This window comes from Oryctolagus cuniculus, chromosome 10, assembly GCF_964237555.1.
Source record: "Oryctolagus cuniculus chromosome 10, mOryCun1.1, whole genome shotgun sequence".
NCBI lineage: Eukaryota > Metazoa > Chordata > Mammalia > Lagomorpha > Leporidae > Oryctolagus > Oryctolagus cuniculus.
The window spans coordinates 8563778-8586544 of NC_091441.1; the positions used below are offsets into that span (position 1 = coordinate 8563778).

The 22767-nt window shown below is 39.8% G+C and overlaps 1 protein-coding gene across 3 annotated transcripts in view; it reads left to right on the forward strand.

Annotated features, from left to right (window-relative positions):
* Positions 1-22767, forward strand: part of RTTN (rotatin) — a 230378-nt gene that overhangs the window by 37754 nt on the left and 169857 nt on the right. For 2 of the 3 annotated variants that reach the window (XM_008261459.4, XM_051851884.2), the window contains exons 11-17: positions 2573-2743; positions 7421-7633; positions 9200-9312; positions 11016-11142; positions 19276-19401; positions 19977-20093; positions 22603-22742. In XM_008261459.4, coding sequence (XP_008259681.3) covers positions 2573-2743; positions 7421-7633; positions 9200-9312; positions 11016-11142; positions 19276-19401; positions 19977-20093; positions 22603-22742 — 1007 coding nt within the window. Of the gene's footprint in view, positions 1-2572; positions 2744-7420; positions 7634-9199; positions 9313-11015; positions 11143-18190; positions 18310-19275; positions 19402-19976; positions 20094-22602; positions 22743-22767 lie in introns of those variants that run through there. The other variant, XM_051851886.2, reaches the window with a different exon arrangement.

Below are 22767 nucleotides of genomic sequence, written 5' to 3' on the forward strand. Positions count from 1 at the left end.
ATTGGCACGCATATGAGATGCTGGTGTCGCATGTGGTGGCTTTTTACCCATTACGCCACAATGCTGGCCCCTACACATTTAATTTTTAACCTGTTATACACAAAGAAAAAGCTGTCTTTTTTATAGGTATAATTTTTGTTTTTTGCTTACATGTAAAATTCCTTACCTGCCATCAGTTGCAGTCTGAAAATATTAAATAGAAAATTCGAGAAATAATCCATAAATTTTAAATTGTACATTGTTCTAAAAAGCATGATACAGTCTCTTGCCCTCCCACTTTCTCCTGCCCAAGACATGAAGCACCTCTTTGTCTAGCATTTCCATATTGTAAAGGCTGCCTGCCTTTTAATCATTTAGTAGCCATTGCCATTATCAGATTGACTGCTGGTACATTTGCAGTGTTTGTTTTCATGTAATCCTTATTTTACCTGAGGCACAAGAATAGTGTTCTGTATCTTAACATTCATTAAGAAGGCACTGGGAAATGAAATATGGAAGGATAGATGAACTCTGTTACCATTTGGAATCTATGCAAGCACATAGGAAATGTCATAGTATATGGAGAGTTTGGTACTATCCACAGTTTCAGGCATCTACTGGTAGTCTTGGAATGTACCCCTTGTGGATAAGGGGGGACTACTGTATTTCAACTTTTTGTAGTATGTTTGATCTTCTCTCAAAAATTTTTGCTGTCTCATTTCTTTTTTGGGGAAATACGTGTGTGTGTGTGTATGCATATATATGTATGTGTGTATATATATATATATACATAGAACTTCTGTAATGATTTGGATAGTAAGTATTATAGTTTTAATTTCATTTGTGCTTATTTTAAAACTTAGATTTATGAAGTGATACATGTGCATACAAAACAAAGCTTATTCCTTTAGGTAACTTTTTTGCTGGTAAGATGTAAAAACCAAAATTTACCATTTTTGCAATGTACACTTAAGTGGTGTTAAGTACATTCACATTGTTGTACCATCATCACTGTTATCTATCTCCAGAACTTTTTGAAATTTGTACCCATTAAACCACAGTTTCCCATTCTGCCTCCCTCAGCCCCTGCTTCCTCATATTGATGCAATCACATAATTTATATCTATATGTGTTTGTGTGTCTTTTTTTTTTTTTTTTTTTGGACAGGCAGAGTAGACAGTGAGAGAGAGAGACAGAGAGAAAGGTCTTCCTTTGCCGTTGGTTCACCCTCCAATGGCCGCTGCGGCTGGCGTACTGCACTGATCCAAAGGCAGGAGCCAGGTGCTTCTCCTGGTCTCCCATGGGGTGCAGGGCCCAAGGACTTGGGCCATCCTCCACTGCACTCCTGGGCCATAGCAGAGAGAAGGCCTGGAAGAGGGGCAACCGGGACAGAATCCGGTGCCCCGACCGGGACTAGAATCTGGTGTGCCGGCGCCGCTAGGCAAAAGATTAGCCTATTGAGCCGTGGTGCTGGCCCTGTGTGTCTTTTTTTTTTTTTTTTTTTTTTTTTTTAAAGATCTATTTATTTATTTGAAAGTGAGAGTTACACAGAGAGGAGAGGCGGGGGAGGGGGGTGTCTTCCATCCGCTGGTTCACTCCCTAGGTGGCTGGAGCTGCGCCAATATCCGAAGCCAGGAGCCAGGAGCTTCTTCCGGGTCTCCCATATTGGGTGCAGGGACCCAAGGATTTGGGCCATCTTCTACTGCTCTCCAAGGCCATAGCAGAGAGTTGGATCGGAAGTGGAGCAGCTGGGTCTTGAACCAGCACCCATATGAGATGCTGGCACTGCAGGCCAGGGCATTAACCTGCTGTGCCACAGCGCCAGCCCCTGTGTGTGTCATATTAAGTATATAATATTTTCAGGGTTCATCGGTATTGTAGCATAAATGAAATTTTAGTTTTTTTTTGCAGTTTAGTAATGTTCGTTGTATGTATATACCACAGAAGGACATTTTGTTATCCATTTGTCAGTGCACTATTTCTAATTTTTGGCTGCTGTCACTAGGACTGCTGCATGTGGGTATACAAATCTCTTTTGGAAACTCTTAGGTTCTTTTGGCAGAACGTTTTCCACTTGAAATTACTTAATTACCTGAAGAGAGAGCGTTTATACCGTTGTGATGTTTAATTGCTTTTTGCTTATTTGACTTCTCTTATTTCATTTCTTAAGTTACTTTCTAATACATCCCCACACCCACCCAAGTATGCCTGCTCATATATTAGGCATGCACTAAGCCTAATAAATGCTTGCAGATTTACATGCAAATATTCCAAGTTGTAACTATTAAACACTACAAAGTAGGAGGAATTTTTGGTTCATTAAGCTTTTGTATTTTAATGCTTGTTTTTTATTCATTATCCATTAGGATTTATCATATTAAGTACTTAACATTGTTTTTTTAAAGTGTAGGTATGCTTATCACTTTTTATTATCTCAGTAGATAGTGGTTATTCTCAGAGAAGAATAAATTTTTGTCTTGGTTTCCTTTGCCATGTAATAACACTATTTAAACTGTTCTCAAAGGCATTTGCGTGTGGGCCTGTCCCTGAAAGTTATTGTTTTCCCAGTTTCATGTTGCTTAAATGTTTTCAGAAAGAGAAGCTGCTCCTGATTTTGGGATCTCTTGGAGAAACAATATGCTACCATAAAAGCAGTGTCAGTGTGGAACAACCAGAGGCAATGCTGGTGCACCACAGAATGGCCTTTGTCAGCACTGCGCTGTTTGCAGTCCGCCTGTTGCAAATGCTTCTCCCTGTTGAAAAGGTAAGCGGGAAGCTGCTGCCTACTTGCAGCCTATGGACTATTACAAACAAGTGCTCTGCTCGGAGTTTCTTCTGATCATTTCATGGTGTGATGGTTCTCTACTTCAGACTTGTATCAAAAGAAGTATAGGTACAGAGATTATATGTGAAATGTGGAAATTTAGAAATGTCTAACCTTTTGAATAGTCTTCACAAAGCATTTGATAGAAAATTGCTTTATAATCTAACAGTTTTTATTGCACATGTCTTATTGTATTTATGTACAAAAATTTGTTTATTCCTTCATTTATTCATCAGTGAATATTTAATTGATTGCCTACAGTATGCTAACAATATTAGATTCAGGATAGAAAACTAAGTTAGAATTGGTTCGTGGATTCTGAGAACCTGTGTAAATGACCTGATATTATGCTTCACTAACTTTGTTGAACTTTTAACAGAATACTTTGAAGGCAGAAATTATATCTTTTATATGAATACATTTTTCCCTGTTATGTCAGTTTCTGAGTTTAGCACTTGGAAAACCTTGTAAATACTTAATATTTATATATATGTTAATATATGTGTTCATATATGCCCACATTTACAAGGAGGCTTCCAAGAGTTTTTGGAAAACTCACTTTTTCTTTTAATTTCATGTTTCTATGAAGTTTTTGAAATCAACTTATAAATTTATGAATGTGTATATATACATATATGATTTATGCGTTTAATATGCCTTTTAAGTGAATGAAGTTCATTGAAAACCTACTGATCTCCTTTTTTTCAAGGGAGTCTGTCTTAGATCCTCTTAATACCAAGTTATTTTTTCCTTCTTTACAATTAAGTAGAGTTTTCACTCATTTACCATCTCACAAGTTCCTTGGCATATGGAAAACAAACAGTAGTTTCCAGCAGTACTTTGAGGATTATTTTCTAGTTAGCATATGTTAGTGTCATGTGCGTGTGTCTTTTTTTTTTGCTCTACTGTTCAAAATTGCATCAACAGTGGAAGATAGTTATTTCTATTTGTTTTTGTTTTTGTTTTTGAAAGCAATGTCTGTAATTTTGGTGGCACTTTAAAATACATAACTATGTATTATAACGATTTTGATCATTATAGGAGATTGTAATTAATGTGTTTGTATATAGATGGTTCTTGGTTTGATTAATGAACTCGGAATAGATTCTAAACATTATGTTGTTTCATTGCTGTTCTTTGGTTTATATAAATGTAAGGTTGTGCTGCCCTCTGCCTGTTGCTAGCTCACTAACAATTGAAGTCGAATTTGGATTCTGAAACTTTTTACCTTATGTAATTTGGATGTAGGAAAATGAATGTGAATCTGTGTAGAAATCTTGAATTTGTTAAATGATTTTCTAAAAATATTTTTAAAAATTTATTTGAAAGACAGAGTTATGGGGTGGTGTGGTAAAGAGAGAGAGATTGATCAATTGATCGATCATCTATCCACTGGCTCACTCTCCAGATGGCTGCAATAGCGCTGGATTCTGTCCTGGTCGCTCCTCTTGCTGTCCAGCCCTCTGCTATGGCCCGGGAGTGCAGTGGAGGATGGCCTAGGTCCTTGGGCCCTGCACTCACATGGGAGACCAGGAGACACCTGGCTCCTGGCTTTGGATCAGCACGGTGCGCCAGCCGCAGCGGCCATTGCGGGATGAACCAACGGCAAAGGAAGACCTTTCTCTCTGTCTCTCTCTCACTGTCCACTCTGCCTGTAAAAAAAAAAAAAAGTCCCACACCTAATTTTTTGTCTCCTATCACAAATATATTCTTTATGTAGTCTTCTCTGTCTCAGTCAATGATGACTTTATTTTAGTTAATAGTCAGTAGGGCAACAACCTTAGAGTCAGCTTCGATTCTTGTCTTTCACTTAACATCCAGATCCAGTTCCTGTCCCTTGAGCATCCATGTAGGATCTGAGCAATCTGCTTTCAATCTAACATCTGATCTTGTCTGGAGGTTTGAACTCCTCATTGGTCTCTAGGTTTCCACCTTTGCATCTGTTCTTTGCAGATTGACTTTTATACTTGTTTGAAACCTTTAATGGCTTCCATCAGAGAATAAGTCCTTACCATGACCCGAGCCTTAGGTGATCTGGCCTACCAGACCCCTCTGACTCTATTCCTCAGTGCTAGCTACAATGACCTCTTACTACCAAATTACCCTGTTTCTGAATGTTTGCTCTTTTGGCTCCCTCTTCTATGATTCCCTCCCCTAGCCCCCCAGTCCACATGGCTCCTGGCTCTTCCATGTTGCTACTTCAATGTCACATTATTAGAGTGGCCTTCTATTGCTTTACAGGAAGAGTATTTTCCCTGGCTCTACTCCTCATCCTTCTCTGTTCCTCTCCATCTTTCCTATGAAGTAACAGTTTTCTTACTACACTGACATGAAGTGTTTCTGCTTACTTGCTTTCTTTTCTAGTGGAGTATCAGCTTCATGAGAGCAGAGGTTTGCTTTGCTCACTGCTGTGTTACTAGGATCTGGGGCAGTGCCTGGCACACAGTAGAGGACTACAGCGGGGTCCAGTCAATATTTACTGAGGGAGTGAATAATAGATAAGCAGATACTTGGTTTCCCTCGCTCCTCCACCCTCTTTCCCTCTCCCTCTCCCTCTCCCTTTCCTTCTCACCCCTCTCCTCCCCCTTCCTCTTCTCCCCTTCTCTCCTCCCCCTTCCTCTTCTCCCCTTCTCTCCTCCCCTCTCTCCTACCCTCTCTCTCCCTCTTCCTCTCCCCCTACCTTTCCTTCTCTCCCCTCTCCTCCCTCCCCCTCTCCCTCTCCATCTCCTCTCCGCTCTCCCTCTCTCCTCTCAGTCTGTCCTCTCTCCTCTCCCTTTTCCCTCTTTCCTCTCTCCTTTCTCCTCTCCCCTCTCCCTTCTCCCTCTCTCCTCCTCTCTCCTTTCTCCTCCCCCTCTCCTCTCCCCTCTCCCTTCTCCCTCTCTCTTCCTCTCTCCTCTCCCTTCTTCTCCATTAGGAGAGTACTTCACAGAATAATGTAATTCTCTCAAAATTCTAATAGCTGCTGTCTTAGAAATCTGGAGATTTTTTTCTGTTTAGTAACCTAAAAATTTGATTCCTATAGTTTCCAGTATTTAGTTGACAACTTTATTTCATTTAAGGGTGGTATTTAGCTAATTCAGCTCTTAATTTTAGCTTTCCAGGCAATTAATGATTATTCTTAATATAGGTGACCCATGAAATATATTAAGATTAAATCTACTTTAGTAAAGATAGCATTTCAGTTGTGATAGTGAGCTCTATTAAATGATTTTCTCTGAACAATGGATTTTTCACTGTTTTTATTTCTTTAGTTTATGTGTATAATCTTATCTCAAAGCTAGAACCCTTAAGAAACAGGCTGTTAGGGGCTGGCACTGTGGCATAGTTAAAACTACTGCCTGCAGTACCAGCATTCCGTATTGGTACCAGTTCAAGACCCGGCTATTCCACTTCCAGTCCAGCTCTCTGCTATGGCCTGGGAAGGCAGTGGAAGATGGCCCATGTGCTTGGACCCCTGTACCCACGTGGGAGACGCAGAAGAAGCTCCTGGCTCTCGGCTTTGGATTGGCGCAGCTCTTGCTGTCGTGGCCATTTGGGGAGTGAACCAGTGGATGGAAGACTTCTCTGTGCCTCTGCCTCTGCCTCTCTGTAACTCTGCCTTTAAAATGAATAAGTAAATCTTTAACAAAAAACAGACTGCTATTAAAGTTTTAAATACATTGATTTAAGTTTATAAAATGTATAGTGTAATGTAAATTAAGTGGCAACCTTTTCTGAGTGTTATAAAACTTTTTTTTAAAATATTTATTTATTTATTTGAAAGGCAGAGTTACAGAGATAGAGGCAGAGAGAGAGAGAGAGAAAGAGAGAGTGAGGTCTTCCATCTGCTGGTTCACTCCCCAAATGGCTGTAATAGCTGGAGCTGGGCCGATTCGAATTCAGGAGCCAGGAGCTTCTTCTGGGTCTCCCACATGGGTGCAGGGGCCCAAGGAGTTGGGCCATCTACTGCTTTCCCAGACCATAGCATAGAGCTGATCAGAAGTGGAACAGCCAGTTCTCTCACTGGCTCCCATATTGTATGCTGGCACAGCAGGTGGCGGCTTTATGTGCTATACCACAGTGCTGGCCCCTAAAACTATTTCAAATATTATGCTGAATTTCCCTTTTCCCCTCTAAAAGACAAAACCAAAAATCAGTTTCTGTTCACTTCAATCTATAGTTATATTGCTTTGGTTTCATTCAATTTAACATGTAATTAGTAATAGCTTTGTTATGTGTTTGTGGGATGGGAATATGTTCCTATCTTCAGGGGATTATTGGGTTATTGCGGAGATTTTTATGCAAGTGCCCTAAATACTTAAAGAAAAAGGCCTCATGTCTTACTTAAGTAGCAGATATATAAACAAGGTGTAAGGCTGAGAGAGAATACTGGTATTGATGTGGGGAAGAACATATCGATACTTGCACTTGAGGTGTTTTAGATATGGACAGATTTCACTGAACCAAGGCATACAAGTGGATGGTATATTGAGAAATAGAATTTTCTTTGGAAAAAGCATGGACTTTGTGATAGAGAATTGCTAAAAAGGAAGTTAGACTAGTTTAAGATTATATTCTAAAACTTTCTGAAAATTTTTTATAACAAAATTTTAATTTTTTTCTCTTAAATTCATCAAGGCCAGTGAGTTTTTACCAGAGCCGATGTCAGCGGCGTTGTTTCTTCTTTCTTTGGACATGCCTGTTTCTTTGGAGTATCCAAATATTCATGAAGCTGTTGTGGCCTATTTGGAACAGCTGAATTCTGAAAACTACAGTATTTACAAACGAACTGCAGAGGCTGTTTATTCAATCGAATGTACTTGTAATTTCCTGTCTGAGGTTGGGAAGGAGGTAAAAGATGTTTGCTAATATGTCTTCTAAATTCTGGTGATGAAATATTTAGAAAATTTGTATTCAAGTATGTGTGTGTGTATATATATATAAAACAATTGAATTGCTAGAGGTGGGATACGTTATTACATAGTGGGTTAGTTACTAGATTAAGATCATTATTTTTATAAAAGTAACTCAAAGACATTAACGAATGTTGGGTATTCATAAAATCAGTGGTTTGATAAAAGCCTTAATATTTAAAAGGAAGTACTTTTATGAAGTGACTAATATATGAACTGAGTGACAGCTGACATAGCTAGAATTATAAGGATCATTTTAATGCTTATTTGTGGCCACATTTTTGCTTTAATTTTTTATAGGTACTTACTGTATACTCACAGAGATACTGATCTTTTTTTCAAGAAAGCATTGGTTTTATTTTATTAATTATCTATTCAGAAGATATGATAACTGAAAAACTTTGAAACTAAAGGAGTTAGTTAACTATAAAAGCAATTCTCTTTTCCAATGTTACAATTCAGCTTTCCCTCCCAAGATGATCCAGAGTCAACAAGTTGCTCCGTAACTTTCTTGTCCTTTCTCTATACATTGACATAAATATATGGACATATAGACACATTTATTTTGGAGTTGTTTTTTTTTTTTTTTAATTTTGAGAGGCAGAGAGGAAGACACACAAGGTGGGAAAGAAGGAGGGGGAGAGGGAAAGGAAGAGAGAGATCTCCATTTCACTGGTTCCCTCCCCAAGTGCCTGAAATGGCAGAGTCTGATTTTTTTTAAAATTAAACAGTCATGAACTACATTTTCTGTAAGGTAACAGGATGACTTTAAGTGCAGTGTTACAGCAGCTGTGTAATAGTGTTAACATCTTTTAAAATACCACTATGATATTATTTACTGTTATTAATAAGTGGGTTAAATGGGTCTTATAGATATTGACTACTGTAGTTGTTTACTGTCTGAAAATATCAAAATGGATCATGAAGATCTTGAAGAACTAGGGATAAAATTTTCACTTTTTGGTTCCTACAGTAGAGTTTTTCCTCATATATGTGATTTTCCTTTATTTACCCACTGTGGTTTCATTTCTTTTCTTTTTTGACACAAATGTTGATACTATTTGCTTCTTGTTTCTTGTGTGATAGAATTTTGAAATGTGTCTTTTGGTTGAATTACTTCTGTGGCGTCATATGTGGCCTGTTGATCACAATTGATGTTCCCAGAAGTGGTCAGGATGTTAGAAGTGGGAGGGCGATAAGAAAATACACTGTCCCTGCCTTTTATAGGGGACAAGTAATCAGAGAACCAGACAACTGATTGTACCTTTAAGCTTACTCAGTTCAATAATAAAAAGTCTAATGTGGCATTTACTTAGGAATTTTTCCTTCAATATTTTCTGCTGGGGTGACATGTTTAGGTGGATTTAAGAAAATGAACTTAAACAAATGTGAACAATCTCCAGGTCTCTTGACAGTCTAATTTCATGAGGCTGCTTTGTTAGCTGTTGAGAATCTTATTGCATATGAACTTGACATTTATTATTCCATTGTGTTTCTTTTTTAGGGAGAGAAGAATCTCTTGGAATTAGTGGAGCTGGCAGACCAAGCCTTGCGTAGCTTTTCCTATCATCAGCATTTCCCCCTGATAAAGGAAATCATCTGCATTTGTTCAAAGATGTAATATTTTCTTTCTTGCTGTGATTATATTATTGTAGGATACATTGTATATGTGTTTATGTGTATGTATGTAAACTTAGGAACAGTGGAAATGAGGCTGATCTTAAATCTTTGTTCTTACTGTTTTTAGTTTAAATTGCCTTTTTTCCCTCAAATTAAATTTTTTTAAAGAATTATTTATTTGAAAGGCAGGGTTAGAGAGAGAGAGGGAGAGGAAGAGAGAATCGTTCATTCACTGGTTCACTCCCCAAATGGCTGCAATGGCCGGAACTGAGCCGATCTGAAGCCAGGAGCCAGGAGCTTCCTCCGGGTCCCCTAAGTGGTTGAAGGGGCCCAAGCATTTGGGCCATCCTCTGCAGCTTTCCGAGGTGCATTAGCAGGGAGCTGGATCAGAAGTGGAGCAGCTGGGGCTTGAATTGGTGCCTATATGGGGTGCTGGCACTGCACGTGGCAGCCCAATCTGCAGTGCTACAATGCCAGCCCCAATGTTTTTAAGATTTATATATTTAAACAGTAGAGTTACAGAGAGAGGGAGAAACAGAGAGTCTGTTCAACTGCTGGTTGACTCCCTAAATGGCTGCAACGGCCGGAGCTGGGCCAATCCAAAGCCAGGAGTCTGGAGCTTTTTCCTGGTCTCTCATGAGGGTGCAGAGCAGATGGTGGCTTAACCTGCTATGCCACAGCACCCATCCCTTAAGATTGCTTTTATATACACTTGACTTTTAACCATGTGTATGTATGTATGCATGTACGTATTTGTGTATGTATGTATGTAAATACATACATAATTGCCTTAGTACAGTTAGCTATTATATTTAAGGATAGACTTCAGAAATATGCTTATATTCAAAATGAATAATTCTTGGATTTTTATACATTTCATTATTTAAAATTGTTGGTATCCATTCAGATAAACTATTTAAGCATTTTTATTTATCTTTGCTGTTTTAATTAATAGCCTAAAGTTAGGGTTTATTTTGAAAGTTTCATGACTTTACACCTTTTTCTTAGATTTTCGGAAAGCACTGTGTATTCATTAATATACTTTGAAGATATCAAAGCAGATTTCCTGTTTAGAACTTAGTATCTTCATTGCTTTTGAAAAAAATTAATTTTCATTATATGGCAAACATCAAAGTATGAATTTTTGACACTTTTATTTTTTTAAAAAAAATTATTTATTTGAAAGAGTTACAGAGAGAGTCGGAGAGGCAGAGAGAGAGAGAGAGAGAGGGAGACCTGCCATCCACTGGTTCACTTCCTAGATGGCTGTAATGCCAGGGCTGGGCCAGCCCAAAGGCAGGAGCTAGCAGTTTCATCCAGTCTCAAACATGGGTGGCTGAGGACCCAGGACTTGGGCCATCTTCTGTTGATTTTCCTAGGCCATTGGCAAGGAACTGGATCGGAAGTGGAGCAGCCGGATTTCAAACTGGCCCCATATGGGATGTGGGCATCTCAGGTGGAGGCTTTGCCTGCTGTGCTGCATCACCGACCCTTTTTTTTTTTCACTCTTTTAAGAGAAAACATGGTCTGCATTGAAACGAATGTGTGTTTAGTTAAGTACTTGATAATAATACTTCCATCCACTGGTTCATCGGTTACAGAAATTGGAATAGGAAGAAATCCCTTCTAATATGCTTTACAGGCTTTTGCTCAGTGACTGACTTGCCTTGAATGTCTTGGTTGTTATTCCTTTTTACCAGCTGGAAGTCTGCACAGGCCAGTCCATTATTACAAGGAGAAAGTCAAAAGGTGTTCCTACGTATGTTGTCTCACCCGGTGCCACAAGTGAAAGTTGAGACTTACCACTGCTGTCTGGAAATTGTTAAGGTAGGGTTTGGTTTGGTTTGATTTGGTTTTTGAGAACAAATAGTGGATTCTTTTATTGTACCTACAAAATTAAAGTATTAGAAATATCCAATAAAATAGAGGGTTATAATTAATCAGTTCTAGAAAGTTTGTGCTACTAAATTACCTCAACTCAGTAACCCGGCAAATGAAATGCTTTATTATTAGTTTTATTAATCATTACATTTATATTGTGCTTTTTAATTATGGAAACATTGAAAGGAAAGTTTGACTTCTGGGTATTCAGAATTGATTTCTATGCTCAGGAAAAGTTTAGATTTTATGGCTTTGGGTCTGTTTTCTTAATACTTTTTATTTCCTTTTTAAATATATTTATTTTCCATCTTTTATATTGATAAAATATTTCAGCACAGAATATTAAATATATCAGTACTGAAAAGCACATCTTATGTAGGACAGTATTGAAATGTGTATATACTCTCCCATGTGCTCTTCAAAGAATCCGCTTGTATATAATACTCTTATAAATACTGTCAGTATATTACAAAGTTTTCATTTTGTCATTTTTACTTGTGATTCATTATTTTTCTTTTTTTAAACAATTTACTTACTTGAAAGGCAGAGTTACAAAGAGGCAGAGTCAGAGAGAGAGAGAGAAGGAGAGAGAGAGGTCTTCCATCCACTGGTTCATTTTCTAGTAGCTGCAATGGCTGGAGCTGGGCTGATCCGAAGCCAGGAATCAGGAGCTTCTTCCAGGTCTCCTATGGGGGTATAGGGACCCAAGGACTTGGGCCATCTTCTACTGCTTTCCCAGGCCATAGCAGAGAGCTGGATTGGAGGAGGAGCAGCCAGGACTTGAATTGGCACCCATATGGGATACTGGCACTATAGGTACAGCTTTACCTGCTATGTCACAGCAATGCTCCCCCCCATCTTATTTTTTACCGAGATCTATTTTCAGTTGACTTTCTACACATATGCTTAACTCTATGTTAAGTGCAGAGTTCAACAAAGAGTATAAGGAAGAGAAAAGAAAAAAATACTGTTCCTTAACAGTTAAGACAAGGGCTGTTGAAGTCACTGCATCACAAAATGTCAATTTCACTTCTACAGATTTCCTTTTATTATTTTATTAGTTATCACAAATCAGGCAGAATATATGGTATTTGTCCCTTTGGGACTGGCTTATTTCACTAAGTCTGATGTTTTCCAGATTCATCTATTTTAAAAAGTTGCAAATGACTGGATTTCTTTTTTTTTTTTTTTTTAGTGCTGTGTAGTATTTTATAGAGTATATTCCTATAATTTCTTACTCTTTTTTTTTTTAAGATTTATTTTATTTATTTGAAAGAGTTACAGAGAGAGGTAGAGACAGAGAGAGAGGTCTTCTATCCACTGGTTCACTCACAACGGCTGGAGCTACACTGATCTGAAGCCAGGAGCTTCTTCTGGGTCTCCCACGTGGGTGCAGGAGCCCAAGGACTTGAACCATCTTCTACTGCTTTCCCAGGCCATAGCAGATAGCTGCATCAGAAGAGGAGTAGCCAGGACTAGAACCGGCGCCCGTATGGGATGTCAGCGCTTCAGGCCAGGGCGTTAACCCACTGAGCCACAGCACCAACCGCTATAATTTCTTTTTTTTTTTTTTAATTATTTATTTATTTATTTGAAAAGCAGATTTACTGAGAGGCAGAAGCAGAGAGAGAGAGAGAGAGAGAGAGAGAGGAAGGGAGGGGTCTCTATCTGCTGGTTCACTCCCCAGATGGCCACAGTGGCTAGAGGTGTGCTGATCCAAAGGAAGGAGCCTGGAGCTTCCTTCTGGTTTCCCACTTGGGTGCAGGGGCCCAAGCACTTGGGCCATCTTCTATTGCTTTCCCAGGCCATAGCAGGGAACTGGATGGGAAATGGAGCAGCCAGGATACTATGAACTGGCACCCATATGGGATGCCGGCATTGCAGGTAGTGGCTTTACCTGCTGTGCCACAGCACTGGCCCCCCATAATTTCTTTATTCAGTCTTCAATTGATGGGCATTTAGGTTGATTCCATGTCTTAGTTATTGTGAATTGAGTTGCAATAAACATGGGGATGCAGATAACTCTTTTAATGGCTGATTTAATTTCCCTTGGGTAAATTCCCAGGAGTGGGATGGTAGGTCTGTATTCAGAATTCTGAGGTATCTCCAAACTGATTTCCATAGTGGTTTTAGTTTTTACATTCCCACCAACTGTGGATTAGAGTACCTTTTTCCCCATATCTTCATCAGCAATTGTGGTTTGTTGATTTCTATATGAAAGCCATCCTAACTGGGGTGAGGTAAAACTTCATTGAGGTTTTGATTAGCATTTCCCTGTCAGCTAGTGATCCTGAACATTTTTTTATGTGCCTGTTGGCCATTTGGATTTCCTTTTTGAAAAATATGTGTTTAAATCTTTGGCCCATTTCTTAACAGGGTTGTTTGTTTTGTTGTTGTGGAGTTTCTTGATCTCTTTATATATTCTGGTTATTAATCCTTCATCAGTTGCATAGTTTGCAAATAATTTCTCCCATTCTGTCGGTTGCCTCTTCACTTTCCTGAGTGTTTCTTTTGCAGTACAGAAGCTTCTCAATTTGATGCAATCCCATTTGTTAATTTTGGCTTTGATTGCCTGTGCCTCTGGGGTCTTTTCCAAGAACCCTTTGCCTGTGCCAATGTCTTTCAGGGTTTTCCCAATGTTATGTAATAATTTGATAATTTGGTGGTAGACTTAGGTCTTTAATCCATTTTGAATGGATTTTTGTATAAAGTGTAAGGTAGGTGTCTTGCTTCATTCTTCTACATGTGGAGAACTAATATTTCCAGCACCATTTGTTGAAGAGACTGTCCTTGCTCCAGGGATTGCTTTTAGCTTCTTGGTCAAATATAAGTTGGTTGTAGATGCTTGGATTGATATCTGTCATTTCTTTTCTCTTCTATTGGTCTATCCATTTGTTTTGTACCAGTACCAGGCTGTTTTGATTTAACTGCCTTGTAGTATGTCTTGAAATCTGGTATTGTGATGCCTCTGGCTTTGTTTTTGTTGTATAAGATCATTTTAGCTATTTGAAGTTTCCTATGTTTCTATATGAATTTCAGCATTATTTTTTCTAGACCTGAGAAGAATGTCTTTGGTATTTTGTTTGGTATCTCATTGAATCTATAAATTGCTTTTGGAAGAACGGATACTTTGATGATATTGATTTTTCCAATTGATGAACCTGGAAGATTTTTCCATTTTTTTTGTATCTTCTGTTACTTTCTTTAATGTTTTATAGTTCTCACCATAGAGATATTTGACATCATTGGTTAAATTTATTCCAAGGTATTTGATTTTTTTGGTAGATATTGTGAATAGGCCATGGCATTGTCTGTTTATACAAAGGCTATTGATTTTTTGTGTGTGTTGATTTTATATCCTTCTTCTTTACCAAACTCTTCTATGAGTTCCAGTAGTTCTTGGTGTAGTCTTTTGGATCAGCTATATTTAGACTCATGTCATCTGCAAATAGGGTTAGTTTGACTTCCTCCTTTCCAATTTGTTTCCCTTTGATTTTTTTTTTTTTTTTTTGCCTAATGGCTCTGGCTAAAATTTCCAGGACTATATTGAATAGCAGTAGTGAGAGTGGGCATCCTTGTCTACTTCCTGATCTCAGTGAGACTGCTTCCAGCTTTTCTCTATTCAGTAGGATGCTGGCCATGGCTTTCTCATAAATTGCCTTGATTGTCTTGAAGAATGTTTCTTCTGTACCCAGTTTTCTTAGAATTTTCATCATGAAAGATTGTTATATTTTATCAAATGCTTTCTCTGCACCTTTTCAGATAATCATATGGTTTTGTTCTTCAGTTTATGTTGTATCACATTGATTGGTGAATGTTGAACCATACTTGCATACCAGGGATAAATCCCACTTGGTCTGGGTGGGTATTCAAGAATTCTCCTTTTTAATACTTGCTTGGTGAGGAAGAAATTCAGAAATGCTGTGGTCCTCGTTTCTGGGTGGGGTGTGTGGTGAGGTGACCCCTGCACTTGATGGGCGTGTGCTAGGAGGGAAAGGCAGCAGTCCCCTGCTTAAGTTCGAAAATGTGAGCTAACAAAATGGCTTCTTCCACCTGGCTGCAGGTCCAGGTGGGGAGGGGGAGAGGGCAGTGGGTTGCCCGACCTCTCTGTTCTTCTATACCTTCTCTTTTTTCCTGTGGGGAACTTCAGAAGCAGTTCGCCAAGCTCTCCTTCTTGCTGCTATTTCCAACTCCATGGACCCACGGTTTCCTGTCTCACCTGGTCTGCTGGGGGCTGGCGCCAACCTCCCCAGTGCAAGTCTTCGCTGTCCCCTTTCTTATTTGCTCCTTTGGTGTAGACTTGCCCAGTCAGTTGCTCTCCTGGGCTTCATGTTGATAATTTTCCACTGCTCTATCTCTGGCGTAAATCTTCTCCTTTTTAATTATCTATTTTGCCCCACATGACTTGGATCGTCCTGTTGCTACAGTGCCATCTTGTGACCTCTCCCTCTAGTTTTTTTTCTTTTTCTTTTTTAAAATTTATTTATTTATTTGAAAGTCAGAGTTACACAGAGAGGAGAGGCAGAGAGCTGGTTCATTCCCCAGTTGGCCACAATAGCCAGAGCTGCGCTGATCCGAAGCCAGAGGCCAGGAGCTTCTTCTGGGTCTCCCATACAGGTGGAGGGGTCCAGGGACTTGGGCCATCTCCTACTGCTTTCTCAGGCCATAGCAGGGAGCTGGATCGGAAGTGGAGCAGCTGGGTCTCTAAACAGCGCCCATAAGGGATGCTGGCACTGCAGGCAGCAGCTTTACCCACTACACCACAGCACTGGCCACTCTAGTTTCTTTTAATATCTTTTTCTTGTCTCTAGTGTTCTACAATTTGTTTTTGTCTATTTTCATGTACATCTTATTTTTATCTTGTTTAGGATTCTAATCTGAGCACTAATATTTACCTTCATCTCTGAATAATTGTCAGTCATTATTAGTTGAATATTGCTTTGTTCTCATTCTTGCTGTGATCCCCAAGTGGAATTCAGATGTTTATTAGGCCTTTTTATCTTACGAGTTTGTGTCTTTTAAACCCTCTTCCATATTTTTCACATCTTTTTTTAGTTAATTTGGATAGAATTCCTTAGTACACTAATTTTTCTTAGCTATGTGAATCTGATTTTATTGTGGTAAAATATTCATAGCATAAAATTTACCATTTAAGCTATTATTAAATATGCAGTTCAGTGGCATAAGTATACTTTCACAGTCTTAAACCACCATCACCATTGCCTGTCTCCGGGACTTTTTCATCTTCCCAATCTGAAACTTTGTACTCAGGAAGCAATCTCCTCTGTCCCCCGCTCCTGACAACCAGGATTCCATTTTGCGTCTCTAGGAATTTGACTACTCTAGGAAACCCATGTAAGTGGAATCATAAGATATTTTTCTCTTTGTGTCTGGCTTGTTGCACTTAGCCCAATGGCCTTAAGGTTCTTAATGGCCTTAAGGTTCTTCCATGTGTAGCATGTATCAGAATTCCATTCTTTTTTAAGGCTTAATAGTGTACACCATTGTATGTGTACACCGCATTTTGTTTACCCATTCATCTGTTCATTGCAGAGGTTTGTCATGAAGGTGTATTTTCATCTTAATGTGTTGAAATCCTCCTGAAAAAACCAGCAGACGGGGCCAACATTGTGACATATTGGGTTAAGCCACTGCTTACGATGCTGGCATCCCATATTGGAGCAGCAGTTTGAGTCCTGGTTGGAAAACCCAGGTGGAGTTCTGAGCTCCTGGCTTTTGCAGACATTTGTGGAGTGAACCAGTGAGTGGAAGATCTCTCTGTTTTTCCTTCTCTCTGTAACTCTGCCTTTCAAATTAATAACAACAACAACAACAGAAAGAACCTGCAGAGAAGGAAAGATTGCAGGTAGAGGGGGTGAATGGCAAGTGGAGCCAGAAAAGGAGACAGGAGTTGTCAGTGAGGTGAGATAGAGTCACATGACAGACGGGATGATCCCCACTGGGTTTGGCTTTAGAGAGGAACTTGGTGTCTAAGTTGAGAAGCTTCTATGGAGTGGTAGGGAAAGAAACTGCACTGGTGTGGGTGGGAGAGAGTCTGAGGAATGAGGAAGTAATGTCCAAGGACGGTAAACTCCTACAAGTACTTGGACCATGGAGGAGAGGTGAGTGATAAATTGGTATTACTAAGAATGAAGTTTATCGAGTAGGGATTAGTCTTTGATAAGATTCACAGTACTTTTTCTCTTTTAAGAAGGCTAATAGAAACAGGTTGGTATATTTAGTAATAGGAAAGAAAGGTGTTTCATTAAGGAGTCAGAATCATTCTGATTTTATGGGTGAGTAAATTGAAACTCAGATTTTAAAAGTATTTTTAGGAAGCAAATTACAGCTAGTTTCATAGAATAAGACTTAGAAGATAGATGGAAGAGAGAGAGAGAGATTGATTGATTGATTGATTCTATCCACTGGTTCACTCCACAAATGGCTGCGATGGCTGGAGCAATCTGGCTGGGCTGGTCTGAAGCCAGGAGCCAGAAGCTTCATGGGTGCACGGGGTCCATCCTTTGCTGCTTTCCCAGTTGCATTAGCAGGAAGCTGGATGGGAACTGGAGCAGCCGGGACTCCAACTGAAGTCCAGTTGGGATGCCAGTGCTTCAGGTGGTGGCTTAACCTGCTGCACCACAGCACCAGCCCTACAGCTGGTTTTAAACCTAGGGCTGACAGGTTAGCTCTTGCAAAAGTGTGGAATATTAAACTATTGTCTATGTCATGAAGTTAACAAATGAAAAGAAAAGATTAAATATGAGTGTGTGTGTGTTTTAAGGTTTATTTATTTAAAAGAGTTACAAAAAAAAAGAGAGAAGGAGAGGCATAGAGAGCGCGAGCGAGAAGTCTTCCATCCACTGGTTTACTCCCCAATTGGCCACAATGGCCAGAGCTGTGCTGATCCAAAGCCAGGAGCCAGGAGCTTCTTCTGGGTCTCCCATGCAGGTGCAGGGGACCAAGGACTTGGGCTGTCTTCTATTGCTTTCCCAGGCCATAGCAGAGAGCTGGATTGGAAGTGGAGTAGCCGGGATACAAACCGCGCCCATATGGGATGCTGGCACTACAGGCGGTGGCTTTACCCGCTAAGCCACAGCGCTGGCTCTCTGTGTGAGTTTCTGTGTATGTAAATCTTTGACCTCTGAATTGTTGGTAGTGGTTAGGAAGTAATTTGCAAGATGAAAAATATTATGTTTCTAACTCACTATTGATTGCATATTAACCCTGTATATTATTTTTAAATTCTATTACTATTTCAGGTAGCTTTTTTCTTTCTCACTTGAAATAGCCTCTAAAATATTATTCTCTATCAATAATTGAGAAAAGAATTTGTGATAGTTGAGATATGGCATAGTCACTACTTAATTTTCATGTCATTTTCTCTTCGCCCATAACTTAAGTATTTTGATAAAATTTATTTTCTGTTTTTCAAACCTTGATAAGTAAAATGCAAGCACTTTAGGATAAATGTATTTTTTAAAATTTATTTATTTATTCGGAAGGCAGAGAGTTATAGAGAGGCAGAGGCAGAGAGAGAGAGGTTCTTTTGGTTCATTCCCCAAACTGCCGGAGCTGTGCTGATCTGAAGCCAGGAGTCTGGAGCTTCTTCCGGGTCTCCCACACAGGTACAGGGGCACCTAGACTTGGGCCATCATCTTTGGCTTTCCCAGTCCACAGGAAGAGAGCTGGATCAGAAGTGCACCAAGCTGGACTCGAACCAGTATCTATAAGGGATGCTGGCACTTTAGGTGACAGCTTTACCTGCTATGCTACAGTGCCAGCCCCAGGATAAATGTGTTTTATATCATTTATTGTTATTATGAACAACCTTAAGAGGTTATCGTTATTTCAGCAGTTTGGTTATTTCATTATCAAGACTATACTTGTTGGCAGAAGGTAATATAACATATATTTCATACAGACTCAAAAACTCTTAGGCAGAGAATCTTTTGTCTTCTATTAGTTGCAAAAAAGTTTGGAGTGAGCACTAAAATTGGAATTGAATTCTGAATAGGAGAGAGATTTTTTTTTAGAAAAATCGGTTGCTAACTAACAATATTTTGTATAATTTTACAGGAATGTTTAGGTGTCCATAATGTCACTAAACCTGTGTCTTCGCTTTGTAATGGAATTAATTTTCTACTTCATCCAAAAGTTCTATATGAAATCTCTGCATTTGGCATACAAGAACCCAAAAATGAGGTATAACGTGTTAGAAATAAGTGCAAGAGATTACTGCAACTGGATATTCAGCCAAGTCATGATCATGTCCTGATAAATTAAACATCTTTTATATATTGATCCAGTTGAGTTATTATTTAAATAAAAAGGAATGGTAAAGTGTTGGAAACAAAATATAGAGCACACTTGATTAAGAGTTCAGGTCAAATGGTTTACTAATGTTTTTCATCTGAGATATGAAGAACTATACAATAGTCGTTATAAGCAGGTTATTTCAGTAAGGGAAGTTTTTATTCAGTGGGAGAATACATCTTAAACATAAAACTGTGGATGTCATTAATGGAGAGAAACTATTTGAGAAATGGTATAAGATGATACTGTATATCTCCATAGAATTATTTATGAAATACATGAAATCTGTTCTCTTTTTATTAATATAATTTTGAAAAATTAAAATATAATACTGTGGAAATGGGAGCACCTGAGGAAAGAGGTTAATGATAGTGTCCTTCAGGTTTTAGGAACTGCTATGTGTATGTAAGGTGACTTAGTGGACATCTTGTTTACTAGATTGTTGTTTCTGTGTTGTTGAGTAGGTGAGTGCGGCTGCCAAGGCCATCCTGTTGTATCTGCTTCAGGGACGACTGATGATGACAGCACTGACTTGGAACAAGTTTATTGAGTCTCTCTGTCCTGTCATTCCAGTACTACAGGTACTCTGTGCAGTTCATCTCTGGGATACCATTTATCTTTGGCTAAATGTGGTTGATTTAAAAGTGTACTTACAGCAGAAAGTTGATGTGAGAAAAATGAGGAAAAGCCATCAAAGCACTGTGGATAAGTTAACAGGAAGTGGGTGACTGTCTTATTGCCGGAAGATGGTTGAACCAGGACAGCTAGATTGTACTTTATGTATCTGGGTGGGAGGTTAAAATGTGAGGTGCAGGCACTTGAAATTGACTGAAAAATAGAACTCAACCTTATAAAAAGGCTTTCAGGCAACGCAATCAGTGCTTTTACATTAAACATTATAAAACTAGCTTGCCTCAGGAAATCTGTCCATGCATATATATATATGATTAGAATGATACCTTGAAGGGCCGGTGCTGTGGTGCAGTGGGTTAACACTCTGGCCCGAGATACCAGCATCCCATATAGGTACTGGTTCGGGACCTGGCTACTCCACTTCCAATCCAGCTCTCTGCTATGGCCTGGGAAAGCAGTGTAAGATGGCCAAAGTCCTTGGGCCCCTGCACCCACATGGGAGACCTGGAAGAAGCTCGTGGCTCCTGGCTTTGGATCAGCGCAGCTCTGGCCATTGCGGCCAGTTGGGGAGGGAACCAGTGGATGGAAGACCTCTCTCGCTCTCTCTCTCTCTCTGTAACTCTTTCAAAAAAAAAAAAAAAAAAAAAAAAAAAAAAAAAAAAAAAAAGAATGATACCTTGATTTACAAGCTCTTGGAAAGAAAACCTTTTTAGCAGTCCTGAACTTGGATGAAAGACAGAGATAGTCAATTAGTCAATGCCAGGTAACAGGTATAATTCTCTGTTATGAAAGCCCAGGCCTTGATTTTTTCAAAAAAGATTTATTTATTTATTTGAAAGCCAGAGTAACAAGGTGGGGGCGGGGGGAGAGAGCTTCCATCCTCTCATTTACTTCCTAAATGACTGCAATGGCTAGTGCTGGGCCAGCCAGAAGCCAGGAGCCAGGAGCTCCTTCTGCGTCTCTCACATAAGTGCAGGGGCCCAAGTCCTTGGGCATCCTCCACTGCTTTTTCAGGTTCATTAAGGAGCTGGATTGGCAGTGGAGCGGCCGGAGCATGAAACAGCACCTGTATGGGATGCCTGTGTCACAACCTAACGCCCTACAATTCTGTTCATGCATATAATATTTGTTGTACTTCATTTTTGTATTCTGGAGGGGAGAGGCTTCAAATCTGTGAAGTGCCTCATCTCGGAGAGGTACTACTACTAGAACCTTGGAAAAGAGGTTTTTTTTTTTTTAAGACTTATTTATTTGAAAAAGTTACATATAGAGAGAGGGATGGAGAGGCAGAGGGAGAGAGAGGGGGAGTGAGAGAGATCTTCCATCTACTGGTTCACTCCCCTAGATGACTGCAATGGCCAAGGCTGGGCCAGACTGAAGCCAGGTACTTCATCTGGGTCTCCTATGTGGGTAGCAGGGACCCAACACTTGGGCCATCTTCTGCTGTTTTTTGTGGACTATTAGCAGGAAGCTGGATCAGAAGTACAGTAGCCAGAACCCAAACCCTCCCACATGATGCCAGTGTCACAGCCAGTGGCTTTACCCACTACGCCTCCAGTGTTATTTTTTTTTAAAGATTTATTTCTTTATTTGAAAGACAGAGTTACAGAGAGGTAGGGGCAGAGAGAGAGAAGGAGAGAGGTAAGGAGGGAGGGAGGGGGAGGTCTTCCATCCTCTGGTTCACTCCCTAAGTGTTCACAATGGCTGGAGCTGGGCCTATCTGAAGCCAGGAGCCTGGAGCTTCTTCTGGGTCTCCCACATGGGTGCCAGGACCCATGGACTTGGGCCATCATCCATGGCTTTGCCAGGCCATAGCAGAGAGCTGGATTGGAAGTGGAGCATATGGGACTCAAACTGGTGCCCATTTGGGGTGCTGGCCCTACAGGTGGTGGTTTTACCTGCTATGCCACATTGCTGGCCCCTCCAATATTATTATTATTTTTTAAAAAATATTTTATTTATTTATTTGAGAGAGTTACAGACAGTGAGAGGGAGAGACAGAGAAAGGTCTTTTCCATCTGCCGGATCACTCCCCAAATGGCCACATTGGCCAGAGCTACACTGATCCAAAGCCAGGAGCCACGAGCTTCTTCAGGTCTCCCGCTGGGTGCAGGGGCCCAAGCATCTGCTGACACCATCTCCTACTGCTTTCCCAGGCCATAGCAGAAAGCTGGATCAGAAGAGGAGTAGCCGGGACTAGAACTGGCGCCCATATGGGATGTTGGCACAGCAGGTGGAGGATTAACCTACTGAGCCACAGCACTGGCACCTGCAGTATTATTTTTCAAATGAAGTTTTCTTTAGGCTTTTTACCTTTTGTAGGTTATTTTGAGAAAGTGACTTTTACTGAATTGAAATAAATGTATGAGTTATTCAACAAATACATTATAATTTTTTAGTTGAAAGTCAATATGTATAAAATTGCACACAACTTTCTCTTTTAAAAATGTCTATTAGGGCTATGCCGACACAGAAGACCCTTTGGGTAACTGCATTCTCCTGCTAAGCAAAGCGGGTCCTGAGGCAGGGCAGGAGATTCTCCCTTGTACTACTCGATTAAAGTCCATGCTGCGGCTTCTGCTTGTGAAAAAACCATCGTGAGTACTCGGTGACCCTTTGAGG